The 24357-nt window shown below is 35.2% G+C and overlaps 5 protein-coding genes across 5 annotated transcripts; 3 read left to right on the top strand and 2 right to left on the bottom strand.

Moving 5' to 3' along the window:
• Positions 1–2466: 2466 nt before the first annotated feature.
• Positions 2467–8376, bottom strand: Tsp_10833 (hypothetical protein). Its single transcript, XM_003370176.1, is given in 14 exon segments — positions 2467–2790; positions 2872–3038; positions 3051–3191; positions 3293–3627; positions 3690–4136; positions 4202–4400; positions 4459–4693; positions 4749–5020; positions 5395–5625; positions 5655–5749; positions 6391–6413; positions 6680–6777; positions 7878–7957; positions 8255–8376. 14 exon segments carry the CDS (start codon positions 8374–8376, stop codon positions 2467–2469), a joined length of 2769 nt encoding a protein of 922 aa, XP_003370224.1.
• A 687-nt stretch (positions 8377–9063) lies between these two features.
• On the top strand, positions 9064–11289 carry Tsp_10832 (putative helix-loop-helix DNA-binding domain protein). The gene is made up of 7 exons (XM_003370175.1): positions 9064–9297; positions 9731–9784; positions 10316–10510; positions 10590–10691; positions 10759–10851; positions 10931–11129; positions 11195–11289. Exons 1-7 carry the CDS (start codon positions 9064–9066, stop codon positions 11287–11289), a joined length of 972 nt encoding a protein of 323 aa, XP_003370223.1.
• Positions 11290–11380: 91 nt separating this feature from the next.
• Tsp_10831 (putative Fe-S protein assembly co-chaperone HscB) lies at positions 11381–18412 on the top strand. The gene is made up of 16 exons (XM_003370174.1): positions 11381–11960; positions 13253–13373; positions 13687–13770; positions 14234–14363; positions 14594–14825; positions 14920–15043; positions 15117–15153; positions 15250–15453; positions 15521–15647; positions 15736–15858; positions 15923–16038; positions 16101–16222; positions 16283–16401; positions 16435–16687; positions 17507–17876; positions 18017–18412. Exons 1-16 carry the CDS (start codon positions 11381–11383, stop codon positions 18410–18412), a joined length of 3138 nt encoding a protein of 1045 aa, XP_003370222.1.
• Positions 18413–18991: 579 nt separating this feature from the next.
• Positions 18992–19924, top strand: Tsp_10830 (NADH-ubiquinone oxidoreductase ASHI subunit (CI-ASHI or NDUFB8) superfamily). The gene is made up of 5 exons (XM_003370173.1): positions 18992–19058; positions 19193–19437; positions 19501–19568; positions 19642–19738; positions 19826–19924. The coding sequence occupies exons 1-5, from the start codon at positions 18992–18994 to the stop codon at positions 19922–19924; spliced, it is 576 nt and encodes a 191-aa protein (XP_003370221.1).
• Positions 19925–20419: 495 nt separating this feature from the next.
• Tsp_10829 (hypothetical protein) lies at positions 20420–23457 on the bottom strand. Its single transcript, XM_003370172.1, has 10 exons — positions 23307–23457; positions 23005–23246; positions 22729–22944; positions 22138–22290; positions 21677–21924; positions 21432–21625; positions 21242–21363; positions 20942–21184; positions 20653–20860; positions 20420–20592 (listed from the first exon to the last, which is right to left on the bottom strand). Exons 1-10 carry the CDS (start codon positions 23455–23457, stop codon positions 20420–20422), a joined length of 1950 nt encoding a protein of 649 aa, XP_003370220.1.
• Between the last annotated feature and the right edge of the window lie 900 nt (positions 23458–24357).

The raw sequence follows: 24357 nt of genomic DNA, 5'->3' as shown, positions 1-24357 counted from the left end.
CGGAAATGGAAAGGTTTAAAAAATTTGCATATTGGTCAAATCAAAACTGGTCAGTGTTGTTCAGCAACAGCTACGCCACGGTGTGCGTTGGAAGCAGGAACTTTGGTTACAAATGGGATTTACTGATTCGATTGAATAAATAAATACACATAGAAATGTGCATCGAATTCACAAACAATGTTTCCTTCGAATTTGAATAAGAGAAGTGATAAAACATCATCAATTAGAAATGTGTAAACATTATTCTTCTATTACATTGAGCATTTTAATTTCGGAAAGAATTTCATGCTGATGCAGAAGAGAAAAAAGTGTACAACAAGATTTGATTGAGATAATGTTCGTGTGTGTGTGTGTGTGTGTGCTATTTACAGAATTAGCAAACAATAAACAAACAAACAAACAAACATAGAAACTGAAATCAGTTTAGTTCTAGAAAAGAAGATTGATTCAATCTCTGCGCTCGATACAAATGCCTAATTATCATTTTCACTGAGTTCATCATTCGGATTAAAAGCAAAAAATGAAAAAGAAAATACCACACAATTCAACAATTTGATTATTGAAATATATGAATAAATGAAATTATGAAATATATATATTTTTTGTTTTTTATCATTTTGCATTCACTTTGCTTACCCAAGTGTCGAAAGAAAACCGTTGGTTCCGTCGCTTCCTTCGGCGTAAAGTGACACTTCGTCGCCAATATGCAAAAATGTACTGCTGAACACGTCGACGGCGCTCATCGCACAATTCAAATGTTCGTCTCTCTTTTTCCCACTTCACCTTCGCTCTTTTCACACAATTGGCCAAAATTGCGTGGGCGTGTTGTGGTTAATTTTTTTTGGTTTTTAAAACCTTTCGACCAATAGTTGACTATATGAAAAATATCGTTAGAATTTTTTCTCTCATTGACTTTTCAATTTATATTTTTTTTGCTTCTCGACAATTAAATCGTTTATTTATAGTTTAAAATCATAAAGATGTGAAGGCTGAAAATGGAAATTTAAATTCAATTAACCAACAACTAACAGCGTCATATCACAAATAAGCATTTGAAAATTTCTTCCTGCTTTCTCCACTCTCTTCTTCTTTCGTTCTATTCTTTCTGCCTGTGCTTGTGCTTGTGGTTGTGTGTGCGTGCGTCTGCGTCTGTGTGTATAAATAATACCACGACGTACGCGCTCTTATCACTAGCATCCAGCTTTGATCAACACAAACAGTACGATTGATGATACTGCAGGCGGCGCTGCAGTTTTGACCTGAAAATCACCGTCTTCTTCCATTGATATGCATTGTGAAGTTCAGTTGTTGTTTTTTTTAAGTTTATGATTTATTACAGTAAACGCAACATTCAACTTTTGGATTTGTTTTCTTACAAAATTACTCTGCGTTTTATATCACTTCGCGTTGACAATTGAATTTTGTTCAAATTTCAAATTTTACTACCACAAACAACAAAACATTATCTATTTGAAAATACTACTGTCAACTTCTGACTGGTAAACTTCTTCAAAAGCAAACATCACAAAGGCTGTTGCTCACTAGATTGAAAAATAAGGCAAACAATAACGAAAACTTTAACCAATACTCTTCAGAGTAATTTAATAAAAAATAATTGATGCCATCTCAGAATTTGTACTTATAAATTAATTCAAACCTACAGTATGTTTTTAAAACTTTGCGCAACAATTCCTTTCTACAGTATGGTATTTCAAAAATAAATATTCAAACTTTTTTTTTGGTATTTTTCAATACTTTCCTCTTTTACCCATTTATCAAATTACCCATACGCTTTTCTTCAATATCTCTTCATTATTTAAAAATAACTGACATCATTTGTAAAAATTTTATTTCATTTCAAGCAAAAGAAAAATGCTGTCTATAAAATATTTTCCTAATATAAACAAACAAACAAATAAACGAACGAACAAACACACACGCAGCTGATAAAAATGAAGCATAAAAACGTCCGGTGCAAGCAGAATGCAATAACAATTTTTTCTAATTGACCATTTTGCGAGCTTGCGGAAAATGTTTATCATAATAATATAGAGAAAAAAATACACGTAAAAAAGCTGACACGTAAACGTCTTTTTAAAGTAGAGGAATATAGGCAGGAAGGCATGGGCGTGAAAACGATGCAAATATAAGAAAAGCTTGCTTGGATAGCCGGACAAAAGTGGCCAATGATAAAAAAAAGTGATTGGCACATTGTACACCGGACGCCTATGAAAAGAGTGAATAAAACAACAGTTCCGATGGATTACGTCAAACGAACAATAAAACGAAGCAAACCATGATAGTAAAACAAATGCAAACAGAATTAAATTAATAAAAATCACGACAGCAAAAACAATACAACAAACAACAAATGAAAAATAAAACAATCACACACACACACACACACACAGCAATGCACATACAAACACACACACACAGGGACACGAGAATTATAATTACTTTTTTCTATGCAGAATTCGACTCAGGTCGGCGTACACTCGTCGCGTATAGTTGCTGTTGGAAATTCTGAAACTGAATTTGATATGCATTTTCACGCATACCACTAGCAGCAGAACCGGGAGAAGGAACAAACTGAGAAGACATCATCCTAGGTCCAGCTGGATGCATCATTCTCGTCGTTGAATTCATGTTAATCGGCTGCGGTCCAACTGCCGGTTGAGATGTTTGCTGAGCTGTGGCACTGTAACCTTGAGGAGGATATCCTGCCGCGATGACATTGCCTGGCTGACATACGTATGGTGGTTGTTGTTGATTCGAATTTACAGAATACTAAATGAAAATGAAATTAATTAAAAAAAGTTTTCAAAAACAATACAGTTGAAATTTTCCATCAGTTCAATAATTAATTACCTGTATAGCAGAGCTGTCGACTAATGGCACCGATGGAAAATTATGCGGTTGTGATGGTGGTGGAGGTGGAGTTGGCTGTTGCTGCTGCTGTTGAATGGGATCGGGAAAGTACTGCAACTTCTGACTGGGCACTTTCGAATCAAGATTTGTAAGCGGTTCAGCAAAATCTGAAAAAAAACTGGCGGTGTTCGACTCGACCGGAAAACAGCCGCTTTGAACAGGCATCATTCCGGCAGGTCTCACTGCCGGTTTCCCATACGGTGACTGCGCCGGACCAGGTCTTTGCTGCTGATGGAAATATCTGGGTCCCGATGAAAAAGCTAAAATTAATTTCCAATGAAAAATAATGCTGATGGAATAAAAAATTCTTTTTTCATACAATTGTTAGGTTGAACCGGGCGACCTTGGATGCTGATTATACCAGGCGAATAAGGCGATACATTTTGTATGTTCACTTGTTGAATGGACATTGTAGCGTTGACAAAAGTGTTATTAACCATTGGGATGGATGATGGCTGACATTGATTTGCTGATGCCGACTGCATTTCAAAATCAAATCCAGATGCCACATAAGTAGGCCTTGGTCCACCACCACCGTTCATCACATCCACTGGTGGTGGATGCAACACTGGGCTAACATTGGGCATTTTGTTACCACCGACGGGTTGACGATAAGCATTCATTTCGAAATTACCGCCAACTGGCTGCTGTGGACATTGAACAAAATTGTTGCGTACATACATTCCATCGCAGAAACTGAAACAATATTTTTGTTACAACAAAATTTTATACGAAAGCTCAAAAAAAGAACTAAAAACCTTTCATCCGGTAGAGTTGGTGGCATCATGCCATAAACCGATGGATCACACATTTCTGGAGGCAATACATTCGGTCCGCCTTGGAACGGTCGTACGTTCGGTGCTTGCATTCGATTTCCAACAACCATCATGACTCCAGCGTCACCGCAAAATCCATTACCACCGACAAATCTTGGACCCATTCCTTTGCCTTGCACGGGAGAAAACGGCGGCATTGCTTGCATGTTCACGTCATATCCAGGTGGATACGGTTGTCCTTGTCCAGGAGGTACTTGAAAATTAGCCACAGAACTGCATTCGGAGAAATTCTCTTGCGGAGCCGATTGAGAATTATGCCTAGGAGGATGCTGCAGGCGTGGAGTGGGAGTACGTTGGGAATTCCTAGGCGGTGCTACAGGAGGAACCATCATTGCCGGTTTCCCTTGAACCATCATTCTCGTGCCAGGTCTAAAAACAAACGCATAAAGTAATTTTCTAAAAATTACATAAATAAAAGAAAAGTTTCAATTTACGCAGCAACTGTGGGTGGAGTAGCATTCCGGCAAATTGTCGATGTCGTGCTGATTCCTTGCTGCATTTGTTTCTTCGCCTCATGCTCCGCGACCAGTTGCTGCCATTGTAATTGGGCATCCACTTGAATTTGATCATTCCTAACAGCAGGCATATTCTGTGGAATGCCAGAAACAGCTACTCCAGCTCCATTATCAACTGCTACAAAGTATGCGTTACCGTTTCCATTAATGTGAAAGTAACAAACAATTTTCCATACCCAATTTTCCGTCGTTTACTGGGAAAGATGGTAAAAGACCAGGGGGAAGCGGTCCCTGACCAGCTGCGTTCATTGCCATGATTGTCTGCTGCTGCTGTTGCGAAGACATACCGAAAAAATTTTTCAAATCCTCAATTCTTTGTAAAGCTTCTTGACGATGCTGACGCTGAGCGGGTGTTAGCTGTTCATCTGTAAACTTTGATCGATCTCGAGGGCTGCCCAATTTACTGTGCTTCTATAATACAAAGTTCAGTAGTTTCTATTATTGAAATTTAATACACTTAATTTACCATTGGTGGTTCAGATGGTAGTGCCTCTTCAGTGAGCTTTGCCATTTTTTCCAATGGAGTGTCACATAATTTCGACGTTAAATCTGGCATTGACATGCTGTTTGCATCCACTACTTTCAAAACGCCACTGCCTTTACCTGGCGCAGGCGGAAAAATAGCAGATGCATCTTGCAATACATTAGCTGCAATATCTAAGTCCTTTTTTACTAGAGGCGCAACAGTAGCTAATAAATTACAATGAGGCGATTGAACGTTTTCAATTTGGGCATTCCCTAAACAGAATTGACATGAATCAGAAAAATACAACAGTGAAACGTCACAATGAAATCCATAAATTAATACAGAAGGCAAATAAGAATTAACTGAAAAATAAATAATGACTTGAGTTGGGTATTGAATCAAAGTGCTTGTTTCTTTCAAATTTCAAAAAAATAAATTTACATTGACCCATTGCTATTAAACGCTAAAAAAATTAATTACTACTAAAAGTAAGTTTAAATTTTAATATGCAGTAATTTTTAATGAGTAGCAAAATAATACTTTTTATCTGTATATGAAGCAGTGAAAGTAATTCTGCATTACTTGATTGTCAACAAAAAGAAACAAAGAGTACGGTAAATTTTGAAATTGTAAATAAGTATCATACCTTTAACACTAATTTCACTTTTCGATTGCCCTTCATTGGATAGTGGAGTTGCCAAATCACCACCTTCAATAGGGCTCATAGACTCTTGCGGTGAATTTCCTGTTTTAGCATTTGCGCCTTCTTGATTGGCTTCAGCGTTTAGCTTTAATGCACTTCTTTTTCCAAGCGATGTTGATGTTTTTACATTGCAAGAAAAAGGAATATTTGCCTTTAAAAAATCACATAAAGTTTCTGCTATGTAATTAAAAAAAAATCAATACTGCCACTCACTGATAATATCCTCCTAGATTCTTCTTGGTTTTGATGAAATTCTATGATGCTTGAAAATTTCTGGTTATTAACAGCTTGTGCAGCTCTGAAAAAAAAACAATATCAATAAAATGAAACTAAAAATCACGGAAACAAAAATACTGACACACAGATCAATATAATAGGATGGAGCATTCGTTACATATCATTCATTTATTCTAAATCATTTATTATTCAATGTTAATAAGGAAAACCTTTACGTGTTGTTTAAATTAACTTTCAAGATTAAAATTAAAATTTACAGCGCTTTATCATTTCGAAAATTGACAATTCACTTACAACTGCAAAAGATAACATTCGATAAATAAATGAACGCAACTAATCAATTCCATTCAGCCTGTAAAATCATCATCGCCTATTTGAACACTGAAACGCTGACTTCATTTTTATTTTCAAATATCCCAGATTTCAATTATACTAATAAAAATAAGTTGATTTTCAAATTTTCCTCTTTTAGAAGTTACTTTCAGAATTCAGTTTTAGTAAATTACATCTGAAAAATTAAATTTTACACAAAAAACACAACAAATTGAGCGCAACAACAAAACCTTGAGACGTAGCCTATTTATTCAAGCATGCTACAATTGTATAAAGTATATTCGCCTTTTACTTCAAAATGTAAAGGAATGCATTCAAGTTCAAGCAGAGACGAACAATTGCTACTACTGTTTGCACGTTGCCACTCACTTCGATGATCTATCCATATCAGACTGTAATTAAAACTAACTGCATATACTACTAGAAATAGCAAAACAACTTTACGGAAAATTTGTCATTTGAAAATTTATTTCTCAATCGATAAAGAAAAAATAATCGTTTGTAAATATAAAACAAATCATAAAAAAGCAATTAAATAGAAAACAAAACAGCTTAAAACTAAAATTGAGAAGTAAACATTACGCGATAAAAAAATGAACAATTCTTGCAAGTGTTTTACATAAATAATTATTATAAAAAGTTATCTTTAGCTAGTTACCTGTTTGCAAGCTGGGTTGAGAAAATGTACAATGTGCTGCATGTTTGACTGCCATAACTTTGCGCCATACACAGAAGCTGTTTCCGAAAAACAAGCAGCTAAAATGTATAGCAACATTAAAAAACATTATTAGAAAAACAAATAAAAATCAATCAATCGTCGTCATTTGCGGAGCAACATTCTCGCAACAAGCCAATCAATGAAAAATAGCGCGATGGTGACTGACCCCATTCAACATATTAAGCAGCTTTATCATAACAGCGATTTCAAACTACATTTCAAAAACTGAAATGACAGCATGTTATCTTCCACTTACAAACGGAAGCATATCAAATGAGTTTACACGTGTCTGTCAATTACCCAAAAAACCAGCTGACAAACAAACAAAGTCAACAATAGTCAAAGCGTATTGTTTACGTATTATTATACTTCTGTATAAAGACATATAAATAAGTGTATATTAAGATATACATGCATCACTGAACATAAATGTCATCATATGTAATGGTAAATATTTTAAATATAATAATAAAAATGCAAACTGGCCAACAAATGTCTACCATTAAAAATAACAATTATTACCGTAGGAAATATCTGATGCTCTAGTTCAAACGTGACACATAAAACATATTTTTAAAAAGATATTTATACTTTTGTGACGTTTGATTTATAAATATTACATGGAATGCAATTGTAAAGTAATTTTATTTCATTTATATTATTTATACATTCACATGAAACATTATTAAGTTGGATTTATTTCTTATACTTTCAATGCAATTGTTATTTTTTGCAAGTGAAAACAATTTTAAAAAATAGAAGTTTTCATTGCAAAAGAAATGAAAATTTTCTAAAATATGAACCTGAGAATGATTTATGAATTTGAAATAATGAAATAAACAAATGAAGCAGAAAATTAAATTTGTTCAAATATTTTAATTTTAATTATAAAAATTAGAATTAAAAACTAGACAAAATAATGTGTCATTTTGATGATAATTTCATGTTAGAAAAGAGTCTCTGTGTGAATTTTAATTAAAAAGTCAAATTATACTTACTGCATATGTAACTTATGTGAGCATTTATGAACACGAGTTAATATTTTCATTATGCTTGTGCACATGAACTTGTGAGTGTTTTTTAATTAATATTACTTTTCTTTTATTTAAACCTGATTGTCACAAAAAATGATAATCACGTCGGATCGACTGTTTCATGTTTGACTTGTTGTGTGGTTGATGTTTTTTTTGGTATTTGTCAGTAGTGTATGTTGAGATGCTGTTAATTTTAATTTTTATTAATTAATAATGTTGAACGACTTTCAAATCACGTGTGTACAGTAACTTATTTTTGCAACAGTTTTTTTTAGTTTTTATTCTTCATTTTGTCAGTTTTGTTGAAGCTCTGCTGACGAAGGTTGTAAACATAATTCATGTTTTTCAGCTAAGAATACATTCATCATTTTCTGTAATGTTTTCAGCATTCAAAGTCCATAAATTGACTAATGTAAATGAAGTTTTACATTTTTTTGTTCAGCTATTGTATATTGTAATGACGTGTGTAACAATGTGTCACAATGGCTGGATGTTGTCCCTTTTGTTGCATGCTAATGTGATATTTTGTGCCATTTGAACAATTTTAAATGCCTTCAGCTGTGAAATTTCGCCAAACACACACGATCGACTTGTGGCGGCCATTTGGAAATATTGTTGTGTTCAAACGCGTACATCTCATCATTGCAAGTACCGCAGAAGCAGTTGCATTGCGTCATTTTGTTTTGTTTGCCGAAGAAATATCGCCTTTAACAAATTTTCCACAACTTTTCAATGCTTTTCAAAGCATTTACTGATTTTGCAAGGCTTCTGCTGGTTCTACTGATCATTTTGAGCGCAATAATTCCCCTTTTCATAGGTAATGTATGAATTTGTTTTGTAAGCGCAGTATAAAGTTGCATTTTTCGAAATTTGATCGCCGTGACACACGTTGATTGATTGCAGCGTGGTGTTTTATGTTTCGAAACGTGAATTTTCTCCTCTTGTTCTTCTTTTTTTTACCCTGTTGTTGCTTTTTTCATATCAACCAATGTGTTTTGAATGTTGTAAATTGAAATTTTGCAATATATAAATGCTTTCAGAGGAAATTTTCATTTCAACTTTGTTCACAACATTTCCAATAAGTGAGCTGTGTTGTTGATCATGAACAACAGCAAAACAACGTTTCAATCATTTTGTTTTTCCCTTATAGACGAATATGATGATATTGTTGTGAACGATGAAGAAAGAGATGAAGAAGAGCAAGGTGCCGTAATTGAAATTTTCTCCCCAGAAAGAGAAGATGCTTGTATTATTTATTATTATTCATGAGGCGAATTATTTATAACGGTAATGCAATCGCGGATCGTCCCCAAGTTGCAAGTGGTTCGAGAAAGGGCAATTTCCGAACGTCAAACCAGTCAAACAAATTCTTCTTCAAAGCCGTCCACTACTGCTGCCAACGGTGGAAAAGCAAAAACGAGTCGAGCTTTTACTGTGGCAAGCGCATCATCGCCTGCGTTCGCTTCTTTGCCTGTTCGTTTCTCCAGCACTCGAGTTGTTCATCTGCAGCCGCAAGTGTTGCACGTAAATATTTTTTGAAAAAATTTTTTTCTCTTTTTAACATGCTTACTTTAAAAAATATGAAAACTGAAACTACAGTTTGACTGTAGTTTGCAATGCGTGTATAAGTATTTTTTTATAATTTCCAATTGAATGTTTTACGATGATTACGTAATTGTTTTTTTGATATTTACATAATTTTCCTCTATTCAATTCTTGAAATGATTGCAATAATTCGCGCTTGTAAGCGGCGTATACTGTATATGTATAAAGAAATCAGGTTAGATTGCTGGTTGTGACTAGTTTGCTGCATTGATGTCAGATTTTTGCTCTCGCTGCCGATGCGAACTGCAACTTAGGTTTGCAAAAAGTGAGTTGACTTGTTATGTTTTTTTGTTTCATTTTACACTGCTTGCGATTTATTTGTTTTTCATTTTATTTTATTTTCAGCATTTAGTATTTAAGAGTTGCACATATTGGCGGTGCACAGTTTTGCATTTTCTTTGTACATGTATATATTTATTTATTTTTATTTGCAAATAATAGTTTGAAAACATCAAAAAAAAGTATGCAACGCATGTTCAGTTGTATGAAAAATTTTCCATCAAATCGAATGCTTTTTGCCGAGTTTGCACGTCGCATTTTGCATTGTTTGATCAACAGTGCTCATGGCTCGCGTGAAGTTGTAGCTAAGAATTTTTATTTAATTTTTGAACACAATAGAATTATATTTTTTGTTTTTCTTTTTTGAAAACAGTTGTTTATGTTGGTTATTTTCGTATTCACGTTATGTATAGTTGTTTTTATGATAAAGCATTCTTTGATTGTTCTTTGCTGCATCACAATAGCACTTGAGATGAGCCATTTGTTGAATGTCAAACAAAACAGACCATTGATTTTCGCATTATAAGAAGAAAGAAAGGTTTTCAGTTTAGAGATAGATGCAAAAAATATTGATGATGTTAATGAAAATTTTTTGCATAATAAGATTGCTGCATGTTGATTTGAGTTGAACCGATATGATATGATGTTGATGAATTAGGTGAACTCGAACAAGGAGAGCATAGCTGAATGGCGGAGCGCCTTGCTAAGTTCGTCACTGCCGACTAGTTTGAATCATAGTCGGTGCTTGAAAAATGTTCCTTACAGCAACAATATTTCGAAATCGTCCAGAGACGGCGGTGTTGGTCGGGTCAACACTGCAAAATCAGCTTTCACGTTTGCTCAGTCTTCTTTGGTAAATTTGAGCAAAAGATTTTTTTATTTTTGCAATTTTTTGAAATTATTGTTTTTCCAAAAAAATATTGTGCCTGCAGATCGGCGACGGAGGTGGGAACAATAGTCCTGTCACGCCGCACAGTCCGCCACAGTATACGGACAGTCCACGTAGTGCCTCATTCACGAGCGCTCAGTCGGAAGTGAGAAGATAATTTTTCAATTGAATAATCTTTTTTCCTTGTAAATTTGTTCGAATTTTTCATTCAGCTCGATGATATAATAATCGATGAAATTTTATCAATGGAAGATGATATACAGCAAAATACGCGTTCACATCAGGCATGTATTCTGACTTTTTATGTTGAAATATTTGCTGTGCAAAAAATGACTAATTAAAATCCGTTGAACGGGATTATTGTTTTTTTTCTTTGGTTTCAAGTATGTAGGCGGTAGCCATCCTTGCTCAGGAAATTTGGAAGCGCTATTGTCCGAAGGACGGGTCCAGTACAGTACGCGGAAAGTGTCGAGCAGTGCTCCGAGTACGTCGTCGTTGGATGCGGACCTTTTCGGTCATGATGACATGATCCGAGAGCAGGAATCGATGCGTGACCGGCGCAAGAAGGACATACACAACATGAGTGAGTTTCTTGAAGCTTATAATTAAGCTATTTATTTGTATTCATTTATTCACCGGTTGTTTCAGTTGAACGCCGTCGGCGGTACAATATAAACGATCGTATTAAAGAATTGAGTACGCTGTTGCCAAAATCTTGCACCGAGTTGGTTCAATTTTATTAAAATATATAAAAGCGAAAAAAAAACTAAAATAATAAATTTGTTTTTTCTTTTTATTTTGAGTAATTTGGGTTTTTTTTAACTTTTAAGAGAAATGAAATTGAACAAAGGATCAATTTTGAAAGCGTCTGTTGACTACATACGTCAACTACGAAAGGACCAAGAACGGCTTTATCAGTTGTTGCAGAAGCAGATGGCGCTTGAAGCGGAAAACAAGCGTTTATCAAACCGCAATCAGGTTTCAAATATTTCGACCATTTGGTTGTTAATCACACAAATTGTTCGATTGTTTGTTTTGGAGGATTTGGAAGAGCAGATGCGGTTGCACGGGTTGTTGCCTGATCATACGGTCGGCATGGACACTGTTGGACTCGGTTCGAGGTCGACTTATGGCGGAAAGCAGATGAAAGTTGAAAGCAACTTGGAAGGTGATTATCCGTTCAACGTCAGTCCGACATCGCAGTTTACCTGCGCCGACTACAGCAGCTCCTCAGTGTTGGCGGGTCGAGGAGCCGGCGGCCAGCACAGCTTTCTCGACCGTTCTAGTCCTTGTTTTCGCACGACCACGCCCTTGAGTCCCGACAGCGCCGGCTCGTCGGACTGCGCCTATACGGGTCTGCCGCTGTTGCACGAGCAGGCTCTGTTCAGCGCCGGCGTTGGCGGTCATGGTAGTGGTAGTGGTTCCATGCAGCAGCAGCAGCAGCAGCAGGCCGCAGCCGCAGTCGCTACCGCCCACTCGACCATAAGTCGCACGGATTCCAATCCACTGCAAGAGTTGAGCATCGATATCGGCTCGTCGGATTCGTTCACCGTGCCGGTTTGTCGAAACCACCGCCATCGTCACAGCCCCCCTCACTTTTCCACTTCTGCTGTCGACCCGCTGTTGCTGTCTGAATCCAGGCTGAGCGGTTCCGGCTCCAAGATCTCCTCCTCACCGGATGTACAATGGGATTCGTCGACCTTTTCGCCCGAACCTCAGGAGCAGATGGACTTCAGCGCTGTTGTGTGATTTTGAAGTATGCACTTTTGAACAACAACAACAACAGCACGCTGCAGGCAGTTTGTCTTTCTACTGAAGTTGGCAATACCTTTACCCTACACACCTACCTACCTACTTGTCTTTTTTTCAATCTGATCAAACTTAGCCATTCTCAACTCTAAAATGATGCTAATGGTATGTAAGCGCCTTTCTCTTTGTCTTCAGTTGTTCTTTTTTTTTATTTTTTTGTCTCTTCTGTTATGCTTATTTTTTTAGCTAGTTTGTTCTTTATCATTTTTGTTTCATAAATTTTCGGCGGTGCCAACGAAAGACAATTGGGGTTTCATTGTTAATTAATTAATTAATTTTTCAAATCAGACTAACATCAATCTCTACAATTAAGCAGTTTTATTATTGTGCGAAATTGAAACAGGGACAACGCCATTTATTATTTATTTTTTTATTGCGTCTTGTTTTTTTGTTTTTCTTATTTTACATAGCCGTTTTGTTGTAGTAGAGCAGTTATCATCTGATGTTTGAAAGGAGCATGCGCATATATGTCAGCGTAACCATATATTTTTTAAAAAATAATATGTAGTGCTTGATTTTTTCAAATTTTTTTTTGTTCGCTTGCATTCTGGGATTCAAATTGTTGCCTGTTCCAGTACCATCTTTGTGAGTATTTCACAACTTGTCAAAACTGCACATCTACCGCATGTATATATTTATACATAAATGTGAAGAATTTCAATAATAATGCTTGTTGTGAAAGTGGTCGCAAAGAAAAAGCACGCAAGGTAGTTTTCAGTGCTTTTTCTGTAATTTGTGTGGACTTTTATTTTTTGCTTACTGAAAAAGCCTACTCAGTCAGACAAGCATGCGCCATTTGAATATTGTTATTATTGTCGAAAATAAACGCCAAATAATGAAATATGGAAATGGCTTTCTGTGTTCTCCCATGTTTTCAACAGTTGTTCACTTTGTCAGTTCAAGCAGATGCATTGGTGGCTAATCACCGTGACGTGTCCCTTAGGTGTTGTACAGAATTGGTTCACCTGGAAAAGCTGACTTTTAGTGTCATGGTGACCCATGCGCGCGTGTGTGTGTGGTGTGTGGTGGAAGCAAGAAAACCCGGCCATGCCTATTGTAGCGAATGCATATTTTAATAAACGCTATACCATTGATGCTACTCAGAGGGAGAGGTAAGCTAATTTGTCGATGTTGAAATATTGTTTTCATTAAACTCAGCTAGATAAAGGAGATTAGATATATTTTTAAAGTGAAATTTATTTATTTATTATATTTCACGTGAAAGCTTCCTTTCACAAAGGGGGAAATGGAAAAGCAACTCGTGCCCTAGTGGCCGGTATTTTCTTTTTTTTGGCTTAAATTTTTTTCCCCAATTTTTGGGTCAAATTCAGGTCGATTTGGGAAACAATTTCATTTAATGATGGAATCTTCTTTTCCGACAAGCTGGGAAAAACCCTAGGACGCAGAACAACTAAGTAAGTCGTCTTTTTTGTTGTACACTATTTTGACTTCAGCAAACGATGACTTTGTTTTGCTTTACCTACATTTGAGTAAAAAAAGATATATAGCAGCGGTAAAATTTTCCATTTGTCATTCACTCTGTCATCAACCATTTCGAAGTAGCGTTATTATTTTTTTGTTATAATAAGCATAAAGCATTCATTTTTGAAAAACAATACATATAATATATACGTTTTCAACCAATGCTGCTCAGCAAAGCGTTTTTTACTTCTTCTATTCTCTTCCTTTTACATTTGGTGAGCAATTTTCATCTCTAGCATGACTATGGTAAATTATACAATTATTATAATCTGTGATTAAATTGTCTGAAGTTGGTTTGGTTATTAATTGAATATGTTCTGCTTGTAACATGTACAGAGATCTTTGTGTATTAATGAGCGTATAATTTGTTTGATTTTTTTAGACATACGGTTTCAGTTTTCCGTACGATCTCTTCAATTCTGATCATCTGAATCATGTAAAGCTTGCATTGAATAAACTGATGCTGTTGGCAGATCAGAATTTTTATCCGGATAAATATACAGAAAATGAAATTATATCCGCTACGGTAATGGTAAATGTTTCTTTGCACTTGGTTTGTCAATGCAACACAAAACAAATAAAATAAGCAGAAATTGTTTGTAGAAAAAAATTTTTAATTTAAATTTCAAAAAGCAATTATTTGTTTATAAAACTGAAATTCTGACTGTGTTTAAATTCCTAACGAGCTTGGTATCTTCTGAACACACAGTATGAAAAATACTCAAGTACATGTTTTTTTATACTTTTTGAATATAGGAAAATTTGGATAAAACTTTTTTGTCAAACGATGCAGAAAAGCTTCAAGTGAACAGTGAAGCAGATTTGCTGTTCGAAGGTGACATTTTGTTGACACCTGTGCAAGCAAACCAAATTTTGGATGATCACATGCCGTTCGTCAAGCGTAAGCTGCTCAAGCGCAGTCTTGAGAAAAATTTGCAAAAACGATGGCAAGGAGGTGTAATAAAGTACAGATTTCATAATTCAATTGGTGAGTGATATGTATTTGTTAAATGCGAAAAAAACATTACGCATTTGTGTTACATTTGCTTTTTTGCTCTTCTAACATCAGTGCTGATTTGCAGCTGAGGAAAATCATGCGCTGATACGTCAGGCGTTGCAATTTTGGCAAAGTCACACTTGTATGAGATTTGTTTTCGACGAGAATGCTAACAGTGAAGATCATCTATTGTTTTTCCGAGGTGGTGGGTAAGGAATTCATTTTCTGTGTATCTTTCGTTTTTATACGATTATTTGAAAATATTCAAAAAATGAATAATAGATGTTATTCAATGGTTGGTCGATATGGCGGAGTTCAAGTAGTATCTATTGGTAGCGGATGTGAATATGTAAAATAATAATTAATTGTTAAGCATTTACAATTTTTTTAAAAATAAAATGATTTCTTTTTTCAGCTGGGCATCATTTCACACGAGGTAGGCCATGCGATGGGTTTGTGGCACCAACAGTCAAGACCGGATGCAGATAGTTATATTCGAATTCGGCCGGAAAATGTGATGAAAGGGGCGTTGTATAATTTTTTGAAGCGTAATACCAATCAAGTTACCACCATGGATGTGCCGTATGATCTTGGCTCGGTGATGCATTATGGTCCTACGGTAAGTTGACAAATTTTTCACAGCGAAAAAAAGTATGCAATTCTTTATTTGTAACTGTGTAACTCAGGCATTCACACGCGATTACACACAACGCACGATAGTGACCCTCAAGCCGGGTTATCAGCGAACTATTGGTCAACGTGAGCATCCTTCTTTTCTGGACGTTGAAATAATCAACAGAGCCTATTGTGAACGTATGTTTGTGGATGTTATTCGTAATGTTGTAAAAGAAACTCTTTCTTCTGTTAAAATTTGTCAAATGTAAAAATTTATTTTATGCAGAATCGTGTCCACGAAAACTTCCTTGTCAAAATGGCGGCTACACACATCCACGCAGTTGTGCGGAGTGTATTTGTCCAGACGGTTTAGGAGGTATCTACTGTGATCGTAATGAACGTTCTCAAGGTGAGCTATAGCAGCTTGTTAGTTAAAGAATTTTAATTCAAAATGACAAAATAGTACTTTACAGGAGCACAATGCGGCGGAATAATTTCAGCTCCAAAATTTCCCGAATGGTTTGAAATCACTAGTCCAAATTATCCGAATACTTACAAAGATGGACAGTTTTGTAGTTGGTTGATTAAAGTTTGTTTTTTGGAAAATGTGGAATTTTCAAAATAAAATAAGTATTAAATGGTAAAATTTAGGCTGACCCTGGAGCTCGAATAACCGCAGAATTTGTCGGTCCTATGGAATTTTTCTGCTCAGAAACTTGCAAAGATTATGTTGAAGTGAAAAATAGCAGCGATTTGAGGCCAACTGGCATGCGGTGATGACGACGGTTGAATAATTTGATGATTTGTTTGTTTAATATAAATTATCAGTTTAGATTCTGTTGCACTGAAAAGCCAGTTGCGCCAATATGGTCCGATGGAAACCAAATGGTGATCATTTTTAAAACCACTTCAGGCTATCCGCATATCGGCTTTAAAGCTAAAGTGCAGCAGTGTAATTGAAACAATATTTATTTATTGTTTACAGTTTTTTCTCTTAAAATAACAATTTTTAATATAGACGATTTTAAAATGAAACCGACAACTTCCTCGTCGACAACACAGTCAGTTGAAACTACAACTGAAGCTACAATTTTGACCACATCTACCATACTTACTGTAGCACCTACTGTCGAATCGTGGACACCTTGGTCGTCGTGGACTCACTGCAGTCGCACTTGCGGTGCATGTGGTTTGCAAAGTCGATTTCGAAGTTGTCAAACTTCCACACGAATATGCAGGTATGTTGTTGTTGTTGTTGTTATGATGATTACTGTTATTCCTCGGTGATTTATTTTATTCGTTTATGACGATATTTTTTAAACAGTGGTGAATCATATGAACATCGACGATGTGAAACAACGCCATGCACTGGCTATACAGAATGTACGAAATTGCTCTATTTAGACATGCCTTGCCAAACCAATGGTAGACGAATATGTTCAAGGTAAATGATGATCTTTAAGAATAGGAATTACTTTTTTACGCTGCCTAGATTAATTTTATTTAATTCTCTTAATAGTGCGGATACATCTACTCAGTATTGCAAGTTCGTCAGCTGTTGCTCACCGTACGAAGCAGTGGGTAATGAGTGTCAGTTGAAAAGAAATTGATTGCCATATTTATAAAGCATGACGACTTGTTGCTGCTACTACTGTCGAGAAATATTCACTGCCACACAGCCGTTTGTCTGCATAAATACCTCTATAATCATTTTCTCTGAAAAAAAGAGATTGTACCATCTATTTTGTGATTTTTTTTGTTGCACGTTGTATTTTTATGGAATAATAAAGTTTTAATGGTAAAAAAGAAGTGTCAGCAAGTTTTGAAACAACAGAATTCAACAGGAAGTGCTTATTATATTTCGTTAGTGTTAAATGATGAAGTAGAATATATGTGATTATTATTATTATTATTATTATTATTATTATTATTATTATTATTATTATTATTATTATTATTACACCTATAGTAGAAGGACTGTTGTCGCATCTTTTAGTAAAAAAGTTTAAACTATACTTACTGTATATATATATATGTAACTTGATTTTCCATAACAGTGCACAGTGGAAAACTGCAAAATGGACACTGTTCAATATGAGGCGTGTAATTTCTTGCCCTTTCGCAGTGTATAATAGAGCATTTTTTGTTCCAACAGTGCGACGAATCCTGTATTTATCGACATGTGGAAAAAGTGAAAAATTGGATTTGCAGGTAAACTGTTGGCATTGCCATAGCTTGCGGGATTGTATAAGCGATCCATTCTTTTGCCGCACGTGTTCTTTTGTTCAACCTCCTATACAGTGTAAAAACTATTTCGATTTTTTTGGACTTGAACCATCGTATAATTTGGATGTGTCAGTGTTGACTAGTCGTTTCCGTAGTCTACAGAGCAGGCTTCATCCTGACCGGTTTACACAGAAGTCAGAAGTAAGTGAACGGTTTTATTTGAAAATTTTCAATTAAAAAACAAATGAAAAGCACTGATGTTTTATTAGGAGATTTTTTGATGATGCATTTTATTGGTGATATAAAGTTTGAGAAATTGAACAGTAATTATTTAATTTTAGAAAGAGCGAAAATTTTCCGAACAACAGGCGTCGTTGATCAATGATGCTTACAGTATTTTGCTGAAACCTTATCCACGAGCAGTGTATATGTTGGAATTAATGGGAGAAAAGATATCGGATGGAGATGAACGAAGTACGGGTGTTTCGTCGCAATTTTTGATGCACATTTTTGAATTGAACGAAATGTTGGAAGATTGCGAAATTGAAAGTCGTTCCAGCTTGATAGCCCTGCGACAGAAAGTTGCAGCCGACGTTGAACAGTGCGAACTGAGCTTGATTGATGAATTCGATAGGAAAAATGTGACCGAAGCGAAACGACTCACAATTGAAATGAAGTACAATTTAAATTTATTGGAAAATATTGATAAAAAACTTATGAATGTTACTGATAAATAAATTGCAAAAACAGATTTTACATCATAATATTGCATTAATTTTTTACGATTATTTTACATACTATATTTTGAGGTAAGAATGTAAGCTAAATTGTTTATTTTCATCTCTTGAGTTGTTTCATTTTGAAATTTCACAACGCAAACAAAATCAGTTTATTTACACTGCAGTAGTTGTACGTTTAGAAAAGAATCGATCTAACTGAGCATATTGCTCCACTCAGTTTGCAGAACATGCGTGATCAATTTTGAAAGCTAGACAAAAAAAACATTCATCGATCAAAATTTTTCGTTATTCATTATTCCAGTCTGCAAGCGTTTTGTAATGATAATTGGTATGTGTTGGACGATCGGATGTAATAGAGAATATGAATATTTGTCGTTTGCATTAAAGTTCATTTAAAAAAGTTTCATTTTAGGCCATTTCAGGTATGCATAAAAGTGAGCTTAATAGCCAAGTTGAGAAAAAATTCGAACCACACTGTTCATGTGCCACCATTACAGTATAAATAGAACTTGATTATTACATTTATACAAAAGCATCTTCTATTTTTGTCCGAAACAACAGTAATTGATGTGAAGCATGTCTCTTGCTGTTCGAATTGGTAAAAGCGGCATTCGGTTCGTAAGTCAGTACCCTCCATTAAACAGTAAGCAAAACATCGATCAGTTTACTTTTGTTCCAGTTTTGTGTACTTTCGTAGTATAATGTTAACGAACAAATTAAACTTCTTTCAAGTAGTGTGCCTGTAGTGTAGTTGAATTTTCAAAAATTGAATTCAAGGAGGTCGAGATTGGGTTATCGAAGGATGGTGGATTCGAGATCATAAACCTGATTCTTGGCCAGAGACAGCTGAACAGAGAAAATTGGCTGCAATGAGATACGGTCTGCGTGAGGAAGACTACTGTCCTTATCCACGTGAAATGCACGTCGGAAATTATCCTGATTTGGGCCGCATAAATTACGCTTTGAAAGATCCATATGAAAACTGGTCTTATCCTGGAATGCGCCGAAATTTCAACGAACCAGTAAGCTTGTATCTTTTATTACAGTAACAGTTTAAGATTTTCTTTTTGATATTTAATTTACAGGTGGATTTTTTTCACGATGTCATTTTCGCCGATCGGTACACCGTCACTGGTGTTGAATATAAATCATCGTATTCAAATATTTTACTTTGTTTCATTTTTTGTTCTGCTTTTCTTGTTAATTCTGTTTCCTTTACTTTCTAGCTGGCAAAAACTTGTTCGTTTGCTGCAATATATAGGAGGCTTTGGATTATTTATTTACCTGACCAGGTTTCTGATCCCAACAAACGAAGTTCCTGTGGTATGCAATTTTTCATTTATGCAATTCATTTTCTGGTGTAATTTTTTTAACGAAAAATTCTCAACTCATTCGTTTGTTACATTGCAGAAACCGAAGCAGTATGCGTACGATTATGAATGGGCCTTTCCGTACAGAGATCCCAAAAACTTTCCGCTCGTCCACTACACATTCGAACCAGAAGATTAGAATTCAGTTAGTGGATTTTTTCACGTATAAACGACGTTCAATTAAATAAATCTAGCCTTCTTTTGACGTATGTAGTAGGTACTTGTTTACTTTTTCAATTTTTGATGAACTGTATTTGTAGCAAGTTTTTATTTATTATTCAAAATTTATTCGAACAACAACACCTTAAATAAATGATGCTCACCGCTTCCAATCGTGAAGCGATAATGATACGACAACTAAAAAGCGAAATAATCAAAAGCTGTTGCACTTTACCAGTGAACTTTGCTAGTTGGCAATGACGATAAAGATAATAAATAACGAACGAATGAATCTTTTGTTGATGTAAGCATGTATTGGGAGAAAACAAAGAAACAGAATCAGTGTTGTTCAGCAGGTGAAGTGCAAAGATGATCCACGTCCAGAATGGTGACACCATATCGAAATATTTCCAATGATTAGCTTTTTCAATTTGACCTACTACGAAGAATGAATGGAATATTCTTGATGTATTGTTCAACGAGTTGTCATTGTTGCATTTAGTTCCTGTGCTTCGATTTGATTTTGTTTCAACTGTTGTAGTGTTGCAGATAAACTAGCCCATTCGTTCACCGTAGGACAAGCCAACTGTTCGTTGACATCGTACACCCACGTTTTACCATCATCACCACCAACTACAATCTGCATGCCTGCAATTCGCATGTAATGAACTGTGGTTATCGATTAATATAAATAAATAAATCTTTTACCGGATTTAGACCAAGCCAAAACATTCAGAGCAGGACTGTTTTCGACTTGCATGCAGGCAACAGGCAATGCTGTATCTCTGTTCAAATGCCACAAATCCAATCGACCCTCACCATCTGTACATGCAAACAGTGCTGGATGTATGGGCGACCATGCCACGTCGAACACATAATCGCTGTTATTTTCAAAAGAACACAAAGGTCGACTTTCCTAAACAAAAGGAAAATTAATATCACTCATTCCAAGCCTATAATCGTCAACAGGTGTGTGCATCATATTTATATCACTAACATTTGCATTCCACAGTTTCACCGTCCAATCGAATGATGAAGTCAAAAACAAATGACTGAAATCAACTGAACCCACAGCAGAATGACTGTCAATTCCCACTACTGGACCGAAATGACCTTCGTAGAGCTCAGTTAAGCCGGACTTATTGCCATGTCGACATCCAGAATAAACATATCCATCCAAGCTGCCGATGAAAAAATTATTACCAGTACTGGTAGGTAAGCACATGCAATATGGCGAAACCTAAAATTAATATTTACAAAGATATTTGTCTAAACCGTTACAGTTTCTTACACGCACCTGTTTACTTTGCTTCCATTGTAAATTCAGTGTCTCTTGAGGATGAGAAAGCATTTCAAGACTCCATGAGCAGAGTCTACCTTCGCTCGATATAGAGACTATATTATGAGCGTTTGTTGAGCCTGCAATAAGTCAGAAAACAAAATTCAAAATTGATACAAAGTTGTTTATAACACAAAAAAAACTTTACCAACAATTTGAAGACAATAAACAGGATGAGTATGAGCACTGGTGGATAGAGAACTTTTCTGTATTGGTGTTTTCTTATTATGTCGATTATCCCACAAGCAAATTTGACCGCTATACGTTCCTCCAATCAATAAATTAGGATGAAACTTCGCCCATGTCATAGACAACACCCGAGACTGGCAATAAAATGAATATCTAAATATCAGAAATATTGCGGCTGGGTAAAAGAATAACAGTTTCTTTTACTCTGGGGTGGTCTTTTTGAATTTGGAATTCCACACATGAACACTACCACCTGGGCTGCTTGAAGAATCATCCATGTTACTATAAGATGCAGCCAATAGTTCGGGATATTGTGGTGAAAAATCGAAACACGTGACGCAACGATTTCGAATCAGTGATTCACTGTAGAAACAACGACTAAGTGACAATTTGACACTAGTATCTGGCTTCTCTTTGTCCACATCTTTAGCATAATCGACAAAGATACTGTCCTGAAATTACCAACTCAATTAAAATTCAGGTTCTTTTGTTAAATACTGAATTATATTATATACATTTGAATTATAATTTTAAACAACACAAAACTGAGAATATTGATATTCAAATATTGTTCAGTTCACATTTAGGTAAATGTAAGAATAATGCGATAAACCGATGTGCACTGTTCGAGATCTGAGATGCAGCAATGAAAATAGTTCACATACCGATTCAACGATGGCACGCTCTATCACTTTTGAAGCTCTTTCGAAAAAATTACGAAAAGAAGAACTTGAATAAATGCTCTGCCTTTCTTCTTCACTCAATTCTTTCGGTGTTGCAACGGATTCTTCTTTTGGAGGAACATCTGTTTGCACAACCTAAAAATATATTAGAAGAGGTTTTAGCGAAAGTAATGGAATCAAGATTTGACAAAACTGCAAACTGAATCAGAAAAGCACGCTGGTGACATAAAACAAGCTGCATCAATAAAAATAAACTGAAATGCATCAATTAAAGACGTGCCACTGACTGTAAAAATAAGTTATAAGGAAACGGTACGTGGATGCTGCAAAGTTACGTGCAAAAAAAATACCAAACCGTTCCCAAACACAGATACTGCATTTTTCAAAAAAATTGGACAAATTCTGTTAAATTACTGGGCTTCTGCAAAAAGCATTCGTCATCATCTCAGTCGCGAAGCAACATTTATGGTCAACGTGCTAAGGTCTACAACAATCTATGAGGCGGATAATGGTGAGCAGGAAAATGGCTATTGAAGCACTATGCAATTCTCAGCAGGCGCAACACGCTTATACCTCAGCTGGTTTAACCAGTTCTACATGAGGCAAAATTCCAGCCATGAAATGCGCTGATGTAGGGTCCACATCGAATACCTCTTCAGGGCTATGTGGTCCCGTCGAAAGGGGATGCTGGTCGCTGATAAATTCGTCGTCCCATTCGAACAAATGCATATTAACATGATCTTTGTCTGCATGCTCAAAATTGGTCTGCGTGGTTTTGCTGTAACAGATCTTAAATGAAAATTAAAAATCACATTCCATACGTGAATCATGCAACCTTCACAACTATACCCGTTCGGGAGGCACAAAAGAAGCTGGAACTGCTTTAGTGATTTCCAATTTTGGAATAAATTTATCTTTTGCTGTCGTATTTCGGCAATCGAATTCTTGTTTTGAATGATCACTTTCTGACAGCAGCGAAGTGTTGTGATCATCACTGAAAGAAGTATTCTGCAATGCCGCGCCAAAATCTGTCAATGACACAGGCGCTATGCCAAATTCAGCGAGCATTTTGTCGGCTTCTTCTCGAAGATCTGATTAATTTTTTGCAAATAATTAAAAAAGAACGCAAAAATAAATAAAACAATTCTTACCACTGTCTGCTGAAATACTGCTACCATGAGAAGCAGCGATTGTTTGTCGTCGACGTTCCTCTTCTTTGCGTTTCTTTTCCTCCCTGATAGCAGCCAATTTTGCTTTTTTCCGTTCCAATTCTGCTTTGCGGATCGTGGGAGAAGCATCCATTACTTCAGTTTAACTTCTATTAGAATATCAATGACAAATAACTTAGGAATTCAAATTATTTGCACTACTTTGCCAACAGCAAATTAATAACAAGTAAATTTCAAATAAAACAATAATATCCTTTATATTATATAAAAATTAATAATTATAAAAATTCAGCATATTCACATACAGCATAAATATGAAAGTTGTAATTCATAAACTATAACTTAAAACAACAAGCAATAAACAAGTAGCATTCTTCATAAAAAAGTAAACATGCATAAACATTACACTAAATCAAACATTCCGCAAATCTTAAAAGATTAAAAGGTAAAAATACTACTTACAATGAAAAAACATTTAACAGATACAGTTTATTTTGATGTCATCGATCACTTATTTAAACACAGTAAACATTAAAAAAAGGCAGGTATAAATAAGCATTGAAGCAGTAATTTCTCAAATCATAGCATGACAGTGTACGATCCTGCAAATCATGTACATATATATACAACAAAAAATACAGTGGTTAGCTGTAATATATAATTCTTCACCTCTATTATGTAATTATACATGAAACAAAAATGACAATTTTTTGATTGGTAATTTAAAAAAATGAAACTAAAATTACAATAAACAATTCAGTTCAAAATTAAAAGACTATTAGAAATAAATAAAAGATTTCTTAATAAGCTATTACCAATTAATAATTAAGTACTTCCACAAATTTCTAAAATATGAAGTGTTAAGAATTTTAATTAAAAAATAAAATAATTGTTATATGTTTTACTTAAAATTTTTATTTTATTAAAATGAGATAACTTTTATTCACTGTCACTTACTGTTATCAGCAATTATATTATTTCTGTATGAACCTGAAAATCTTTATGTTATGTGATAAATACAATTTATTGTAGC

Source organism: Trichinella spiralis (assembly GCF_000181795.1).
Source record: "Trichinella spiralis strain ISS 195 chromosome Unknown Scfld1085, whole genome shotgun sequence".
In the NCBI taxonomy this organism is placed as follows: domain Eukaryota; kingdom Metazoa; phylum Nematoda; class Enoplea; order Trichinellida; family Trichinellidae; genus Trichinella; species Trichinella spiralis.
This window is presented reverse-complemented; position numbering and strand designations above follow the sequence as displayed.